The sequence below is a fragment of the Diceros bicornis genome, chromosome 6, assembly GCF_020826845.1.
Source record: "Diceros bicornis minor isolate mBicDic1 chromosome 6, mDicBic1.mat.cur, whole genome shotgun sequence".
Taxonomy (NCBI): Eukaryota; Metazoa; Chordata; class Mammalia; order Perissodactyla; family Rhinocerotidae; genus Diceros; species Diceros bicornis.
In genome coordinates, this window is record NC_080745.1 from 87,483,605 (window position 1) to 87,495,708 (window position 12,104).

A 12,104-nucleotide genomic window follows, 5' to 3' on the forward strand; every position below is an offset into this window, starting at 1 on the left:
TGTCAGACAAAATTAAAATACTTTCATTAGGAATTGAATCTCACAGTTTAGAGAAATTTGCATTAACAATGTACTTTCAAACCATTATAAAATTATCTAATTCCAAACTCTAAATTGTGACTGAATTTCATTTTATGATTTTTCAATTCTACTGTATACGTGTGTACACCCAAAAACACTTTGAATCAAACACGAAACAGACAAGAACGAACTGCAGAAAAGAGGTTTCCCATCCATCCCCCATTTCCTCCACTTCCTGTTTATCATCTCTTCAACTCTGCATCTCCTTTAGCCTACTTCACCATCTAGTCTGTAGGAAGCAGCTACCATGTGTTGAGTTCTTACCATGTATCCAATACTGTTCTGAGTGCTTTACATGTAGTAACTCAATCCACATCACACATATAAAAGCACTTAATACAGAAAGGTTAAATAACATGGAAATCAAAATGAATTTGCAGAAGATGAAAAATTTCTGGAAATGGATGGTGGTGATAATTGCACAACAATGTGAATTTACTTAATGCCAGAGAACTACATACTTAAAAATAGTTAAATGGTGGGGCCGGCTCGGTGGCGTAGCAGTTAATTGCACGCAATCTGCTTTGGCGGCCGGGGGTTTGCAGGTTCGGATCCTGGGCATGCACCAACGCACGGCTTGTCAGGCCACGCTCTGGCGGCGTCCCATATAAAGTAGAGGGATGGGTATGGATGTTAACCCAGGGCCAGTCTTCCTTAGCAAAAAGAGGAGGACTGGCATCGGATGTTAGCTCAGGGCTAATCTTCCTCACACACACACACACACAAAAAATGGTTAAATGGTAAATCTTATGGTATATATATTTTACCACAATAAAAAAAAAAGGAGTTTACAACCAAAGATCAAGACCCAAACTGAACTAATGAAGGGTCTGGGAAGACAAGGAAGTAGGAACTTTCAAAGCAGCAGTGTGGTTTTAAAAAAAATTAACCTGGATTCAAAAGTTCTGGGTTCAAGTCCCATCTCTACCACTTACTAAGTGAAAGATGTGCTGGTCAAGTTACCTTAACCAGGATCCTCAGTTTCTATGCAAGGAGAATACAGATACCAATGCCCCTATCTAACTCACAGGGATTTTGTGAAGATCAAAATAAGATAACATGATGTTTTCCTAAAATATAAAATAAAACGGAAATTTAATGTTTTATTATTCTGTTTTTAAAAAATAAGACAAATAAGGCTGGAAGGTCACTCTTAGTTAACCATGGCTTTCCCTCAGTGACAGGACTCTTAGTTTGGGGGGATTTTTTTCCTTTGGTGTGGTGTCTGCATTTTTTAAGTTTCCACGTCTTGAGCTTAAGCTCAAATAACTCCTATAAACAGAAAAAATGTTTAAAAAGGATATAGACTGTTATATCAACTGGTCTTTTATACTTTGTTTCATTACACATTCTAATTCATATTCTTAATTAAACTTCACCAAATCTTAACAAATAACTAAATATTGAAATGCTCATTAAGGGCCAGCCCCGTGGCTTAGCAGTTAAGTGCGTGTGCTCCGCTGCTGGCGGCCTGGGTTCGGATCTGGGGCACGCACTGACGCACCACTTCTCCGGCCATGCTGAGGCCGTGTCCCACATACAGCAACTAGGAGGATGTGCAACTATGACATACAACTATCTACTGGGGCTTTGGGGAGAAAAAAAGGAGGATTGGCAATAGATGTTAGTTCAGAGCCAGTCTTCCTCAGCAAAAAGAGGAGGATTAGCATGGATGTTAGCTCAGGGCTGATCTTCCTCACAAAAAAAAAAAAAAAGAAATGCTCATTAAAAACTGATCATAAGGGGGCCGGCCCGGTGGCGCAAGCGGTTAAGTGCGCGCGCTCCGCTGCGGCGGCCCGGGGTTCGCTGGTTCGGATCCCGGGCGCGCACCGACGCACTGCTTGGTAAGCCATGCTGTGGCGGCGTCCCATATAAAGTGGAGGAAGATAGGCACAGATGTTAGCCCAGGGCCGTCTTCCTCAGGAAAAAAAAAAAAAAAAAAGAGGAGGATTGGCGGATGTTAGCTCAGGGCTGATCTCCTCACAAAAAAAAAAAAAAAAAAAAAAAAAAAAAAAAAAAACTGATCATAAGAAAACTTTTCCAAAGGACAGGCCTTTTATTTATTTTTTTTTAAAGCTTTTATTTATTTATTTATTTTCCCCCCAAAGCCCCAGTAGACAGTTGTATGTCATAGCTGCACATCCTCCTAGTTGCTGTATGTGGGACGCAGCCTCAGCATGGCCAGAGAAGCGGTGCGTCGGTGCACACCCAGGATCCGAACCCGGGCCACCAGCAGCGGAGCACGCGCACCTAACCACCAAGCCATGGGGCAGGCCCTAGACAGGGCTTTTAAATAACATGATATATTTTAATGCTGGAAAATGGAGTCACTGTGGTGAGTACAAGGGTATACACCCATATTTGTTCTATGAAATTCTACACGGGGCCGGCCCAGTGGCATAGCGCTGGAGTTCTAGCCTTCCGCTTCAGCAGCCCACGTTTGCTGGTTCGGATCCTGGGCGTGGACCTACTCACTGCTCATCAAGCCACGCTAAGGCGGCGTCCCATAGAGAAGAACCAGAAGGACCTACAACTAGGTTATACAACTATGTACTGGGGCTTTGGGGAGAAAAAAGAAAAAGAGGAAGATTGACAACAGATGTTAGCACAAGGCCACTCTCTCACAAAAAAAAAAAAGAAATGTTACATATGCTTAAGCTATTTCATAATAAAAATTTTCAAGAGAAAATGGAGGTGTCTGTGTGAATTTTCCAGGACTAACCTTTTAACTCCCTGGACTAACCCTACAGAATTAAAGATATTATACTTCAATAAATAATACAGCAAAATATTCAAAGTGATTGTATTCCAGTGATAGATAAGAAATGATTTTAATTATCTTAATCTATATGTTTATGTGTTGGGGTTATTCATATTCTTCAATTTTCTTCATAATGAATCTGGATTACTTTCATAGTAAGATAGGAAGGAGAGTGATGTCAGCATCACGGCAACATAAGTCATTCCTCCTCTCTCCCCTCCCCCTTTTCTTCTACTAAGATTTTTTTTTTTTAATTCAGTAGTTGTAAGAAGGTCAAGTCCCTCGGACATCAAATTAAAACCTCCTAATACGTGGCAAATGATTCAAGTAATCCTAAAACAAGTGATAACACAAAATGTTTATATAAGTAGGGCTATAAAGGAAAAATGAAGATCCATTTCAACAGTTTTATGAACATTCACGTTTCAAATAAGGAAACAAGCAAAGTACCTTAAAAGATTGCTGAAGCAAGCTTTATTCTATGCAAAAGGGACCATGGAAGCTAATTCTGAGTAGCTGGTGACAAGACCTTCAAGAGAGATTTGTGGCAGTGTGTTCTGTTGGCGTCCTGTATCTAACTCCAAAAACATTTTCTAAGAGACATACGCCTCAAAAAATGTCTTCAATTGTATATAAACACGTCTTTAACATTTCCTGTTGTAACATTTTGCTTATTTAAATTCTGTGTTAACCTTTAAAACTGAACATAAGTTAAAGAATGTACTCAGTAGTTCTCAGACAGACACATTTTTAAGCACTCTTTACCAGGATAAAGTCTGTTCCTCATTATCAAAAACAGACAAATATGCTTTTGTCTGGTGGTTCCAGGGGTAAAAGAGAACACCTGTATTTAAAAACCAGGAAAGGAACCTGCCCCTACACAGTGTAACTTTGAACATTTATTAAAACTGTCAAGCTTCAGGAAGAGGGAAAGACTTTTGATACGGGGCCTCAACAGTGCTAAAGGAAACAAATTGAACATGGAAGATAATAAAATTAATGGCATGAAATAAAAGACAATAAATCACATATATGTAATTCCTGTTTTCCAGAGACAACAGTAATGAAGCCACAGGCTCACATTTCAAGCCTCAAACACTTCAGATTTTACATTATACAACCTGCCAAAGCCACTGAATGCACACAAAAGGACATGTGTTAAGTGTTCTTCCCCCTACTGCCTATTCCCTCATTACCAAAAAAGAAAACAAACTCTAAGATAAAGTGCATTCAATACAGTTATAAATCCATCTCCCATTAGCTTGTGACAATTGAGGTTCAAAATATAACCACTAATTTAGTATTGTATCATTTATTAATACTCTATCCTGAAAATTCCTCTCATTCCTTTAAAAAATTTAATCCTAATCTGAAAAAGATTCTAAGGAAAAAACAAGCAAATATCTAGTTACAGATTCTCAAGGTACTTTCCCAGAAATGCATGTGCATTGAATGAACAAATTGGCAGGTAAAACATTCCTTAAAACATGCAGGAAACAGACTGCCAAAGAACTCAAAATATTTGTGTATAGATTAAGACTCTCAATTCTCACAAGACCCCCACTTAGTAGACACAGCACTAATTATACTTTGTTAATGGGGCAAAAAAGAATCCTGTCTTGCACCAAAATCTTGAAAAAGGTACAGCTCTCCTCAAGAATTAATAGGTAGTATTTCTACCATCAAGTCCCTACATTTTGTTTCTGTGCAATGTTAAAATTGTTCTATATACACTGAAAACAAGAAGACAAATCTAAATACCTAAATGACCACTAGCAAGACATATAAAGTATCTATAAAATTAAAACTCTCATCATGTAAGACTTTAAAAAATACTACTTCCATTTGCATTATTAATGATCCTATTATTACCATTTATCATTTATCAGATGAAGTCATGAGCAAAATATATGTGCTTTCTTTGATTCTTTAAACAATAGATTATACAGCTTAAATAAAGAACTTAATTTCTACAGGCTCGAAAATTTTAGTACTTAACTGCCAGGATTTCTTGGAAAATTTTTAAAAGGACTCTGGATCTCAACCAATATTTCTTTGTTCTTTGTATATACAGTTAAATATTACCGAGGTTATTAACAGACTAGAAAAGCAGGTAATTCCCACAAATAGGAAAGTGAAACACTATAATACCAAGAAAAAAAAACCTATTTAAGCACATTAAACATTTGAACAACATATAGCCATTTACCTTCACTGAATTCATTTAGCAACTCTTCCTTGGTCCAATTACATGAGGTTATTAGAAAAAAGCCTTTCACTTTCAATACCCTGGAGAGAGATTTCACATATTGCTTCCTCTTCTCAATTGCATTGTCAGGATTAAGGCTTATGGCATCAAAAGTCCCTTTGTCAATACAAATATGAAATCCAGACAGTTTTGTGGAAAGATTCAAAAAGTCTTCTACCTATATTAAAAATCAATATCTATGTGAGAACAATTAACATAATCTTTACTGAATTTAAATGATAACCTGTAAAAAGTTATAGATAAAAGGACCCACTAATTATGATGGCATTTTACATATAATAAACATATTTTCAACTTTATAGGTAACTTTTATGTGCTTCATTCCGAGATCATTAAAGCTAAGATTAGTAAGAGAGACTGACAGCGTTTCCTGGACATTCCAAATCTCTACAAATCTGGAAACAAATCAAAGCTGGGTAAAGGACCTAATACCAGCACATAATGAATCTCACAAGCCTGGTTTATGAAAAAGTTGTTTCTGTCGAAAGGTAGAATATTTGACATATTCTTAAAAATGACAAAAATTATCTGGAACTAAAACTCACTGGATCATTGGAAACAGGATGATTTTTGGCTGATATTACTTGTGTGGTCTGAAGTAAACACGGTAAATCAAAAGTTCTTCTGCCATGACTCAGCACCTTACAAAGCAACTAATGGATAAAACGAATGGAATAAAACTTAAGAAATTAAATGACTGTTTAAACCGCAATTACTTAACTTCATAAATATCATGCACTTTACATTTTGAAAGTCATAGAGCAGCATCTCATTCATTTTCAATAACCTACTGATACATTATAAGCATTTGAAATAGTGATCTGTCTCAATTTCATAAAATATTCACAATAATTTACCAATGAACTTAATTCTGAAAAGTTACTTTGAAAAAGTAATTAAGCAATTAGACTTTAATACAAACTAAATAAACTAATCACAAATAGTGTATTATCTAAAGCTTTCTTATTGTTTGACTTTAAAATGTGGATTTTATGTTCATTTACATTTGAAGATGGTTTTTTCCCCTCTCTCACATCCAAGTATTCACTACACCTGAAGCAAAATAATGACTACTGCTCTTAAGAGCTAACTTGGGAGAGGCTTCCTATCCTAAATGCCTGTATAAAAGTATTCATTTATTCAACAAATATTTCGTAGACACCTATTCTACGCAGGGACTTTTCAGGCCCCGGGAATATAACAGTAAACAAAACAGAAAGGTCCCTGTATGAGAATATATCTATATTCTCTAAAGGGAGAAACAAACAATAAATAAGCTAACCAAATAATTTCAGATAAAGCGCTACGAAGAAAATAAAAACAGGGGCTGGCCCAGTGGCGTAGTGGTTAAGTATGCGTGCTTTGCTTCGGAAGCCCAGGGTTCACAGGTTCGGATGCCAAGCACGGACCTACACCACTCGTCAGCCATGCCGTGGCGGCAACCCACACACAAAATAGAGGAAGACTGGCAATAGATGTTAGCTCAGTATGAACCTTCCTTAGGAAAAAAAAAAAAAAGATCACTCTGGTTGTCCTCTGGTAATGGACAGTGGGGTGGCAAGACTGGAGATGGGAGAGTAAGTAAGAGGCTACGGTAGTCGGCTGGGCAAGAAATGATGGTGGCTAGAACTTGGGGGGTAGCAGTGGAAATATCAAGAAGTGATCACATTCCTGATATACTTTGAAGATAAAACCAACAGAATTGGACATAGAATTTAAAGGAAAGAGAAGACTCAAGGATGACTCTTTGGATTGGGTTAGTGCAACAGGTGAATGGTGGTATCATTAATAGAGATGAGAAAGACTGGGGGAAAGCAAGTTTAAGGAGGAAACCAAGAGTTTCATTTTGGACGAACTGAGAGACTATTAACTAGCCAAGTGGAACTGCAGAATATGTAGTTTTTATATAATTCTAGAGCCCAGAGAAGAGGCCTGGGCTAGAAATATAAATGTAAGAGTCATCACCTCACAGACCACAGGACACAAAAATTAAGCAATCTTTGGTGGCATTATATCACTCTATGCATTTACAACTTTTTGATCTAGTTAATCCAAAGTTAGGAATTATTTGTGTACGTTAGCAAATGAGAGAAAAAGAGTGAACACACTTGCACACAAAGAAGAAGAGAAAATAACTTCCCCAAGCTGACTAGACAAAATTTCCAACAGTTATTTAAAAATGTTTCAATTTGGGTTATTGACTGATCCCTTATTCAAATGAGTTCAAAAGATGTCAGCTAATTAATGTACTTTAGAAACACTTAAACTTATAACTTTTATTATAAATAAAAGTAAGTTATAGTAATATAAATAATAGTTACCTTCAACTTAATGTTAGATAAACCTTCTTTCTCTATAATACTTCCAGAAAGCTGTATTGCAGAAGGAGAGTAATCAATTCCAGTAACATTAGAGAAACCAAATTTTGCCTAGAGACAGAGAAATAATTTTATACGTTAGTTTCTAAAAGTTTTAGTATAATGTTTTGCCTACAAATCATAATATCCCTTTAGGACTGGGACTGTTTTATTTATTTTTTTAATAGATCAAGTGATATATACTATCCAATAATCTACAATGTTTAAATTTTCTTGTAGAATCTAAATAGAAACTACAAATTTAAGTTTATATAATGTAACAACTCATTTGCTTTTATAGTATTTGATTTCTTTTTCAAAAGAAAATTCATTTTCTCAAAGATAATGAGAATATATGTACAATATTTCTGCCTTCAAGTAGGAAAATGTAGTATTAACTTCTGACATTGATATGCTCTGATTCACACATAAATCTATCATAAATTTTACTTAACACAATTAAGTTATATGAATAAATTAAATCATATGTAATAAGTTCTTGATTTAAAATTTTTCCTTCAGTGTAATTATAAGTCATGCTATTCTCCACTAGCCATGGATTATTAACCACCTTACATTTGTATAGTATTTTTTGAAATATTTCATACATTCCAATAGATCTTTACAAAAAACCTGTGAAGTAGGTTAGGCAGGTATTAGTACTCCCAAAGAGTTAAAGAAAGCTCACTGAACTTGAGTTTGAGACTAAAGCTGTAGCCCCAGCTATTTACTAGCCATACGAATCCATTTAGGGTGTGTGGAGCTTGTGGCAAAAGCAGGATAGCTTCTGGTCTTCACTCCCACCTCCTAACTATGCCAAACATTTTAGACCAATCAGGCTAAAGGTAATTTCAAAGGAAATTCAAAGAAACAAAGAAATTGCAAAATACAGTGTAGCCTGAAATTCTCTTCCTGCTCTTCACCATTTACTAAATGGTTACTTCCTTCAAAACTTAACCTACTCCCACATGAGCCATTAAGACTTACCTAGACTTTTCAACCCTAAGGGACTGATTCCTAATCTAAACTCAAGTAACAAAGGTGACGTCAGCATCGTGATGGAGTGAGCTGCCCCCATTGAACTCTCCCCCTCTAAGACACAACAAAAAGGACATTCATATTCCAACAGAGGCCATTCACACAACACAGGGGATGTCTGAGGCACCCAGGCAGTCGTACACCCGAGGACTGAGGTGCTGGAATCCCCAGAGTAAGTGGAAGGAAGCAAGAGGAGCTCCCTTCCTTCCCCAAGGACTGCCACCCAGAGACTGAGACCACGCAGCTCTCAGAGGAGGGAGAGGGGCGGCTCGCCGTGTGAAAAACAGCGCTCTCCAAGACCCCTCACAGCCGGAGGGGATCCCCCACGGAGGAAGCAGAACTGTTGCGAGGGTAGTTTCAATAAGCTAGCCCTTCAGGAGAGCAGAGAGCAACAGGGAGGCAAGAAACCTCTGACATGGGGGAGGCAAAAGTAAGTGCCCCTCCCCCACCCAGCCCGCCTGACTGGTGCTTCAGCACAGTGGCGCTTCAGCTCAGCCCCATCCCCAGAGGCAGCGGCCCCCAGGCACCCAAGCCCCACCAACAGGAGCAGCATGACCGCACCCCACCCCACAGGCAGCAGCCCTCAGGTGCCCGGGCCCAACTAGCAGCGGGGCGAGCCTGTGCCCCTGTACCAGAGGCAGCGGCAGCTCAGGCCCGACCACGCCACAGCCCCGGGTGCTCCAGCTGGACCAAGCCACAGCCCCAGCTTCCCTGCCCCCACCGTTCCCCGCCCCCACCTCCTTCAGCTTGACCACGCCCCCTCCCCCTGGCTCCAGCTGCTTCGGCTTGTCCTGTGCTCAGGCTCCAGCTGACTTGGCATCAGCAACTTCGGCCCACTGCACTCCAGTTCCAGCTTCTTTGGCCCAGCACACTCTGGTTCCAGCTTCTTTGGCCCAGCAGTGCTCCAGCTCTTCCTTCTTCGGCCCAGCACTACTCCAGTTCCAGCTTCTTTGGCCCGGCGCACTCCGGTTCCAGCTTCCTTGGCCTGGCACACTCCAGTTCCAGCTTCTTTGGCCAGGCACACTCCGGTTCCAGCTTCCTTGGCCCGGCGCACTCCGGTTCCAGCTTCCATGGCCCAGTGCACTCCGGTTCCAGCTTCCTTGGCCCGGCGCACTCCAGCTCTTCCTGGCCCATGCACTCCAGTTGCAGCTTCTTCGGCCCAGCGGTGCTCCAGCTCCCGCTTCTTTGGCCCAGCGGCACTTCAGCTGCAGCTGCTTCAACCCACCCGCACCCAAGCCCCAGCTTCTTCAGCCTAGTTGCGCTCCAGTCTCAGCTGTTCCCATGCCCCAGCTCCAGCTGTTGCCACGCATTCCCCCAAGCAGCCAGCACTCAGCCACGCCTCAGATCAGCCAGGGGCCAAGAGTGCCCGCAGATGGAGGTGGGCCGGAATACACAGCCCTTGACCCCTACCCAGCGGCAGCAAGAGGAAACTGCGACCATATATTTTCACTATGAGGAAAAGTAAGCCGACAGGCACCATGCAAAAATATATTAAATCTCCAGACCAAAAGGAAAATGACAAGCACCCAGAAGTCAACCCGGAAAGCACAGAAATGTATAACCTTAACAAGAGAGAATTCGAAATAGCCATCATAAAAAAGCTTAATGAAATGCAAGAAAACACAGACAGACAACTCAAGGAAATCAGGAATTTCTTCACAAAAGAGATTGAAACTATAAAAAAAAAACAATCAGAAATCCTAGAGATGAAAAACACAACAGAGGAGATAAAGACAAATCTGGAAGCCTTAAGCATCAGAGCTGACAATATGGAGGAAAGAATTAGCAATATTGAGGACAGCAATGCAGAAATGCTCCAGATGGAGGAGAAAAGAGAACTAAGACTAAAAAGAAATGAAGAAACGCTCCAAGAAATATCCAACTCAATTAGGAAATCCAACATAGGGATTATAGGTATTTCCAAGGGATAAGAGAGGGAAAAAGGAGCAGAGAACTTGTTCAAAGAAATAGTACCTGAGAACTTTCCAAACCTGGGGAAGGACGTGGAAATACCAGTGAATGAAATCAACACATCTCCTAAATATATCAACACGAAAAGACCCTCTCCAAGGCATATAGTAGTAAAGCTGGCAAAAGTCAACAACAAAGAAAAAATATTACGGGCAGTTAGACAAAAAAAAAAAAAATAACATACAAAGGATTTCCTATCAGGCTCTCAGCAGATTTCTTGACAGAAACTTTACAGGCTAGGAAAGAGTGGAACGATATATTCAAAATTCTGAAGGACAAAAACTTTCAGCCAAGAATACACTATCCAGCAACAATATCCTTCAAATATGATGGAGAAATAATAACTATCCCAGATAAACAAAAGTTAAGGGAGTTCATTGCCACAAGACCCCCACTACAAGAAGTGCTCAAGAAGGCCCTCATCCCTGAGGCAAAAAAAGAGAAAGGGGATTCAAAGTTTTGAACAAGGAGGAAAATAGGTCGACAAAACCAGAAAAATTGCAGTCCTCTATCAAAATAGATTAGCAAACACTTAATTATTAAAACCAAAGATCAAGGGAAGGTAAGTACCAAGCATAAATATAACCTCATCATGTTAAAATCAAGTAACACACCAGTTCTTTGCCACAGAGCATTTTGCTCCCTTTGATTATTTTTATTTTTATCATAAGGTCTATTACCCCTCTTTGATGCCAAACAATACTCTTTTAGCTGTCTCACTCCATACTCTTCAAGATCTTCATTTTCTCCCACTTTTCCTCAATTCCTTCTCTATCAGCCCTAGAACGCAAGATGATTCTATTAATTGACTCTTACCAGTTCTCTCTTCTCCCATGCCTATTTATTCTTCCAGTAGAACTTATAAAAAGCATCGAGAGATGTTTTAGGTTGCTAAAACAATCATCCGAAGCCTCAAACTATCTACATTTTTCACATTCAATTTCTGGCACTCAGTGAAAACTAAGCAGACATTCAAGGAAATAATAAATGACCAAAAACCAAGGGAGAAAGACTGACATTAGAAAAAGACCCACAGGAGAACCAAATAAAACACTGATCAGAAACAGATTTTAACACAACTGAATAAACGACAATTTGGAGAATTTTGACAGAGAACTGAAAACTATAACGAAGAACCAAATGACAGAAATGAAAAATGCAAAGATTAAATTAAGAAACTCAAGGGTGGACTTGACAGCAGATTAGACACAGGAAAAAAATTAGTGAATTGGAAGAAAGATCAGAAGAAAATACTCCTGTTAAGCATGAAATTACAAAAGGACAGAAATTAAAAACAGGAAAGAACATAAAAGACATAATATGGCACAGAATATAAGATCTAACATATAAATAATAGGAATCTTAGAAGAAGAAGAAATGAGAATGAGACAGAAGAGAAAGTGACACATGGCTTAGAATTTTCTAATACAGACAAAGGACCCCAAGTCACAGATTCAAGAAGCACTATAAGCCCAAGGCATGATAAAAACAAAGAAAACCAGTATAGTATAATATATCTGATGCAAATCAAAACTAGAAAAATCTCAAAAGCATCCAAGGAGTGGGAATGGGGTGGGGGGTACATGGGGACAGATTACCTTCAAAAGACCAACAATAGGGTGACAGC

At 39.2% G+C, this 12,104-nt stretch overlaps 1 protein-coding gene across 4 annotated transcripts in view; it reads right to left on the reverse strand.

The window, feature by feature from the left end:
• The window catches only part of EEF1AKMT2 (EEF1A lysine methyltransferase 2), a 76,547-nt gene that overhangs the window by 50,772 nt on the left and 13,671 nt on the right, over positions 1 to 12,104 (reverse strand). For 2 of the 4 annotated variants that reach the window (XM_058544241.1, XM_058544244.1), the window contains 2 exons: positions 7,433 to 7,540; positions 5,052 to 5,268 (listed from right to left, as the gene is read on the reverse strand). In XM_058544241.1, coding sequence (XP_058400224.1) covers positions 5,052 to 5,268; positions 7,433 to 7,540 — 325 coding nt within the window. Of the gene's footprint in view, positions 1 to 3,292; positions 3,417 to 5,051; positions 5,269 to 7,432; positions 7,541 to 12,104 lie in introns of all 4 variants that reach the window. The other 2 variants (XM_058544243.1, XM_058544242.1) reach the window with 2 other exon arrangements.